The following is a 6,396-nucleotide window of genomic DNA, read 5'->3' on the forward strand; positions in this document are numbered from 1 at the left end:
ATCTGCATACATCTAGAATTTCCCTGACCCAGGTGTGGGGTCTTGCACCTGACATTGCTGCATTGCTCGCACAGGCCCACCTCTCAAGTCTGAGAGGCCTTTGGCTGACATCCCAACCCTCCAGCATGTTGAAGAAAAAAAAAACATACCAACCACCACTCATACAAAGTAGGATGGGTATTAAACTAATCTTTATTTTCCATAGTACAGCGGCACTGAAGTTAAGACCACTCTGTGGTAGTCCCAACCCACTCTGTAGCTTGGGCAGTGGGAGCTGCTGACCAGTCCTCAGTGGCAGGCTGGGCACTCCAGTCCTCTGAAATGACAAACAACAAAATTCACTGCATCCCTACTCTTTTCATCCACAAAACACAGTGCACACACTGCCATTCTTGCAGGTATATGCAAGTACACAAACTAGTATTCTTCTCATGACTCCAAATCAACTTATTTGGGACTTCAAGTGCAGTAACTAAGGTATGCACTCACATCCACTCTGCCTTAAAAATCTATCATTTTACTGCTTAAAGACATTGCTGGCAGAAACTTGCATAGAGCAAGTGAAGTATACTACTCAATTTTCCCTACAAAATACCAGCATCTGTGACTTGTTAAAGACAGATGAATCAGTACACCAGCACTGTGCACATCCCTGCAGCTAATCACACACCAAAGACTTATTTCTGCTCTCTAGATCCCAATTCCTCTAGACACCCCTTCACAAAACTGACCTGTGGGGAACTGCTGGATTGGCACAGATGGGACCTGCACTCCCTCAGACCAATCAGCAACCTCAGGCTGAGGAGGAGCAGTGAATTCAGGAGCTGGGGCTGTCCATTCAGTCTGGAACTCCTCCTTTGTCACTGCTTTCTCAGCAGCAGCCTGCTCCTCCTTCTCAATCTGCAACGAAGAACACAGCTGACGTTGCACAGGAACAGACACATCTCACCACACACACCAGACAACATGCACCAGCTGACAGACAACTAATTAAGTTTGACACTAAGTGTCAAATCCATGACACTGGCAAGTATCTGTCCTCAGGGCAAACATAGAGAACCATGGGCAGGTATACAAGCAGCACATCTGACACACACTTCCTTCCACAGGTCTTTACCTCCTCAGGATCCCTGTAGAAGTACAAGTCAGGCATGACTTCCCATGGATGTTCACGGGAGATGGTGCCACGCATGCGCAGGACCTCTCGAGCCAGCATCCACCACATCAGGCCCACTGAATGGGCTCCCTGGAACAGGAAAATAAAGTTACATTAAGATCTGCTTCCAATATACTCCTTTAAATGTCTTTTCCCTCCCCTACCCTCACACACCTTTAAAGGGAAAGCTTATTTCCACACAATTCTTTCCAGGCAAGAGAATCCCTGACAGATCTATGATGTACATGGACTCAGGACACAGCAGCTTTTCAAATTCACAGCAACATTTGCAGATCTCTGCAGCACTGCAGTCACCTGCATCTGAATTTGCCTCAATCAGTACTCCTATTCAATGTCCCATGTAAATCTTACCCAAAAACAAGGATTACACATCCATATCACATGCTAATACAAAGAAATTAATCTTACAGTCACTCGAGCTCAGATTTGCCTTAGGTTGTTTTGTTCATAACAGTATCTAAATAGAGATCAAAGCTAGTTTCCCACTTCCCTAGACTTTACCTTTCAGCTATTAGTAAGATTGTTTTTCATAGCAATTTCTTCACAAAGTCACATTACCTTTCTTTCACGTTCATGAACTGTGGCAAGATTGACTACCAAAATCCTTTCATTGGGACACAAAGACCCTCAGGCTGTCAGTAAGTCCTGCCATGTTACTGTAGCACACATCCTACGCTTGAGAGTTCCTCGGCCAGAAGTTGGCCTCAGCTCCAAGCTCCAACAGTGTGCAAGCTCAAACCCTCCTCACCTACCTGTTGGCTTGGCAGAAACTTATTAGTTAACCACCCTGGGAGTCACACCAGATACATGCTAACCTTCCCTACCAAAAACCATCTATCTTGCAACCTACAGCATGCTCTAGAGAAAGCAGCTTTAGATTCTACAAAGCAGTAACCTTGTTGTTGCAGGGGATAGCAATGTCCACATAGCGTAGCGGGGAGTCAGTGTTGCACAGTGCAATGGTGGGGATGTTGACATAAGAAGCCTCAGTCAGTGGCTGATGATCAGCTCGGGGATCTGTAACAACCAGGAGCCGTGGCTCACGGAAAGCTGCCTGGATCTGATTTGTGAAAGTACCAGGAGTGAAACGTCCAGCAATAGGAGTAGCCCCAGTGGCAGCAGCAAACTTCAGAACAGCACGCTGCAAAATAAATCAAGAGGTTAAGTAGGAAATTCAGTTTCAACCAACTCACCCTAGTTGCTGTCAGTGACCACGTAAACTTGTTTCAATGCCTGTAACATCACGGCTCACGTACCAGTTTCTGGATGAGTGAAATTTTAAAAATAACTACACCAACACCACAAAAAGGAGTGAGGAGGTCACATCCACCAGCAAGGCAGAAGTCAGTGTGAAGAACAAGTTTCTCTCCCCCCATTAAACTGTGTTGTATGCTCCAGCCCAAAGTTAAGAACTTCCATCAAACCATGAAAAGGGTAGATTAAACAAACAGCATTATAGAATCATCTAGGTTGGAAAGGATCCTTCAAGATCACCAAGTCCAACCATCAACCTAAGCTACAAATGTCAATTCCTAAATCACATTCTTGCTCTCCCTGGACTGTTCTCAAACCATAAGAAGAAAAAATAAAGCCATTCTCCTCCACTGTTTCTGCATCCATTTACTGTGCAGTAGCATAACATTCATTAACTGTAAAAAAGGCTCACTAGTACATATATGGAAACTGTAACAGTGTCCACTAAGATTGCAACTGCTAGCTCCTACTCATTTGCGATAGTTTCTAATTTCTCAAGCATAAGCCACAGAGCATGTGGCAGGGCTGCTATCAAACACCAATCATAGAGGCAGCTCCTCTCCTGGCATTAGCAAGCACTCTGCCAGCTGCTTTGTTGTAGCACACTTCCGACACTTGAGAGCTCATTGGTCAGGAACTGACCTCAGCATCAAGCTTTAACAGTGTGCAAGTTGGATAAGTAGGTGCTCCCATCTTTCTTTGGTAAATCCACTCAACATCATTCAGCACTCTCTCCTACGTTTGTGGCGCTGTCTAGATGAGGACAAAGAAATTAAGTTCAGCAGCAAATTTCAGTGACTATTAGATTTAATTTGAATGGTACATCCCTTTCTAGGGAAGTCTTTCTGCTTAAAATCTACAGAAAAAATCTGAAAAAACGTTTGTTTCCTTGTTACAATTCCCCTTCTAGTAAAAGAGCATTATTCCCTCTTTGGAAAAAAAACTTAGATCTATTAGGTGCTTTTTGGTCCCAAGAATCATGCTAATGACCCAAAAAATGGAGGAGATCCAGCAGAACATATTCAAATAAGGCCAAAAGGAAAAAAACATACCATTCAACTACTCATATCTGCCCTGAAATCTACAGGATCTGGGGCTGTGCAGGGACCATCTATAGAGTTGCTCTACACTTCAACCACAGCAAAAGAAATACACCGCTGAAGCTGTTCTTAATGCCAAAATTTGGGTCACCGTTTTATCATCAAGCTGCCAATGGCATGCACTGCCACAGGGCAACAGTCCTGATCCCAAGACTGAATGCCTCAGGTAAATAAAGAACTCCCATACCTGTCCGGTATTCCTGGAAGAAATGACGCTCACATCAGCTGGATTCTCAATAGCCACAATAGCACGGGCTGCCAGGAGCAGCTTCTCCCAGGTCCTCTTCAGATTGATGATGTAAATACCTACAGGTGACAAAAAGATTTAGAGAAACTAGTAAAAATATTTCTAAATCAAGACAGCGCTCACTAACTACTAAACTTGTTACAGAACTGCAGTTACTACAAAACACCAGTTAGCAGAAAGCTGTTCCAAGAGAAATCCAACAACGTGATTTTCAGATAGTTTAACTCCAGCCATTATGGTCCAACTCATAAATACGGACCTGTAGCTATTATGAGCTACAACTTTTCCACATGGTGCAGCTTAGACTTAAGAACAGCACAAGAAGCACAAATTACTACTGAGACACTAGACTTATTGCTATAGTCAGGAACTAGTAGTGATGCTCCAATCCAACTGATTCATTTGTGTTCTACAAGAAGTGCTTTGTTTTACTTTTTTGAGGAATGTGATTTGTTTGGATTTCCGTACTTTTCAGGGCCACGAACAGCTGGGAAACTCAAGCAGTAGCACTCGGCTCTTTTTCCCAGTTTTGCCCACCAACTCTCAGCTAGCCCAGCAGCTGCACCCCGGGCTCCCACCGCAGCGATCTACCATCGCTCTTCCTCTTGTAGATATACTGCTCCATCTGGAAGTCGAGGTTGGTGCCTCCCAGGTGGGTCCCGGCAGCGAGGAACTTGAGGACATCCTCCTCCTTCATCTGCAGGACATCGAGACCTCCGGACATCGTGGTGTTTCCCTTAAGAAGCGACGACAGGGAACCTGCAGGCACAACCACCCAGCTCAGCGCCTCACGTGGCGGGCGCCCCGGCCGCCATCTTGCCCGCGCCGGCGGCCTACCCTTCTATCCCCCTTAGCCCCCCCGAGGAAGCTCGGCCCGCTGAGAGAAGCACGCATAGAACACCCGCTAAGAGCCATTAACGCCTCAAGGTGCGTGCACCGCCACCAGCCCCTCAACCGCCCAGCCGAAGCCGTGACTCACGCGGACAACGCCGTGTGGAGGCCTCGGCGGGCGCCGAACGAAAAGGAAAGCCTGTGCCGAGTGACGTCAATATATAGCCTCCCGACAGCCAATGGGAGCGTCGCGTTCACCGGAAAGGGCGGGGCTCCGGGCGTTGCTAAGGAAGTAGGCTCCTAGCGACCCGCGGCCTGTGTGTGTCATGGCGGACAGTGGGGCGGGTGGGCGTGGCTCGTCTGTGCCATGGGGGGAACCGCGGCAGGAGAAGGGAGGGGTTACTTCGCGTTACCCTTAAGCGCTGCCTAAACAGTAGCGATTTGCTCACCGAAGTAATCTAACCACAATGCTCGCCCCAAAAAGGAGCAGCAGGCGTTTTGATATGTCACTGATGAAATAAGTCACACTTAGCACTAGCTTTTCATCACATTCCTTTGGCTTCCAATTTTGCCATTAGGCGTTTCCTTTAATAAGCATTTGAGGTTCTGCTTGTCATCATATTTCTACATACCTCATCCCTTGGCTCTTCCACAGTGCTCTTTACCACCCTGAAGGCAGGCTGAGGAGTGCAGTGGGCAGTCAGCACCTCTTTGTGACAAAAGTAACACCTTGCCCATCATTCTGCATATAAATAAATTCCTCTTCCCCTATCAAAAATCACCTTCAGTCTTCTTGTCCAGCGGACGGTTCATATAGAACAAGGTTGCCCTTCACCCCTTTACGGTGCCAACTGATTTGCCTGGCAGCACTCTACCTGGTATTTCAGGTGGTTTGCTGCTTGCCGAGCCTTTGAGAAGCTTTGGTGAAGTACAAAGCTTCACCAAATATGTTATCAGTGGCCAGTTGTTGTTCCTTTCATTGTACCAGTGTCTGTTATTCGTTTGAATCAATAAAAAAATCTGTCATTCTATTACTGAAATTGGGAAGCTCTAAAAGTGCTTCAGCTTACTTGTGCAATGAAATGGAAGATTATTACAGCAAAAAGTGCGTTCATCCACAGTGTGAGGCTGTTCCTGCTATACCTAACTTCACGTGACAAATACATTTCCTTATTGGACAACGTCATGCACTAGGCTAGCAATGGCTTTAGTGGCACTGCAGCTAGAACCAGGTGCATGAAACAAACTACCTGACTGGTATGACTGAAGCACATTGTAATGCAGTTATGACCGTGCTGCAGAGCATAACGTTGTAGAAAGGTGCCCTTCATTCTTCAGCTTCTTGGATGATAGTATCTACCAAAACTACATGATTTGTTTGTCACTATTCTTTAAGAGAGTAATTCACACATTTGCCACGTGGTGGTGACAAAGGTAAGCAAAACAAAACACCATGCTGAAACGAGCAAGAATCATAGAATCATAGAATTTCTTGAGTTGGAAAGAACCAGAAAGATAATCTAGTTCCAACTTCCCTGCTGTGCCCTGGTGGGCTGTTACCCACCAGACCAGGCTGCCCAAGGCCCCATCCAACCTGGCCTGGAACACCTCCAGGGATGGGGCATCCACAGCTTCTCTGGGCAGTTTATGCCAGGGCCTCACTACCTTCATGATGAAAAACTTTCTCCTAACAACTAGCCTAAATTTCCTGCTATGTGGAGAGTGAAAGTTGACATTTGGGATTATGTTCAACAAATATCTCCTAGCAGAAGGAGACTTGGGGGGGG

At 46.1% G+C, this 6,396-nt stretch overlaps 1 protein-coding gene and 2 non-coding genes across 3 annotated transcripts; all 3 read right to left on the reverse strand.

Moving 5' to 3' along the window:
* Positions 1-169: 169 nt before the first annotated feature.
* Positions 170-4,861, reverse strand: RPSA (ribosomal protein SA). The gene is made up of 7 exons (XM_003207263.3): positions 4,758-4,861; positions 4,370-4,537; positions 3,719-3,837; positions 2,073-2,318; positions 1,118-1,246; positions 732-900; positions 170-316 (listed from the first exon to the last, which is right to left on the reverse strand). The coding sequence occupies exons 2-7, from the start codon at positions 4,500-4,502 to the stop codon at positions 222-224; spliced, it is 891 nt and encodes a 296-aa protein (XP_003207311.1). The 5' UTR covers positions 4,503-4,537; positions 4,758-4,861; the 3' UTR covers positions 170-221.
* Positions 1,754-1,909, reverse strand: LOC116216776. The gene has a single exon (XR_004160228.1). It is a non-coding gene; the product is annotated as a small nucleolar RNA SNORA62/SNORA6 family (small nucleolar RNA).
* LOC116216786 lies at positions 2,944-3,102 on the reverse strand. The gene has a single exon (XR_004160237.1). It is a non-coding gene; the product is annotated as a small nucleolar RNA SNORA62/SNORA6 family (small nucleolar RNA).
* Positions 4,862-6,396: the final 1,535 nt, after the last annotated feature.

Source organism: Meleagris gallopavo, chromosome 6 (genome assembly GCF_000146605.3).
Source record: "Meleagris gallopavo isolate NT-WF06-2002-E0010 breed Aviagen turkey brand Nicholas breeding stock chromosome 6, Turkey_5.1, whole genome shotgun sequence".
Lineage (NCBI taxonomy): Eukaryota > Metazoa > Chordata > Aves > Galliformes > Phasianidae > Meleagris > Meleagris gallopavo.

What these genes read in the sequence shown, in the direction of transcription:
- RPSA (XM_003207263.3), bottom strand. Translation starts at nt 4,502, where the DNA reads ATGTCCGGAGGTCTCGATGTCCTGCAGATGAAGGAGGAGGATGTCCTC. An exon ending in CTTCCAGGAATACCGGACAG is followed by an intron (nt 2,319 to 3,718) that starts GTATGGGAGTTC and finishes TTTATTTTGCAG; the next exon opens with CGTGCTGTTCTGAAGTTTGC. An exon ending in CTATCCCCTGCAACAACAAG is followed by an intron (nt 1,247 to 2,072) that starts GTTACTGCTTTG and finishes TTCCTGTTCCAG; the next exon opens with GGAGCCCATTCAGTGGGCCT.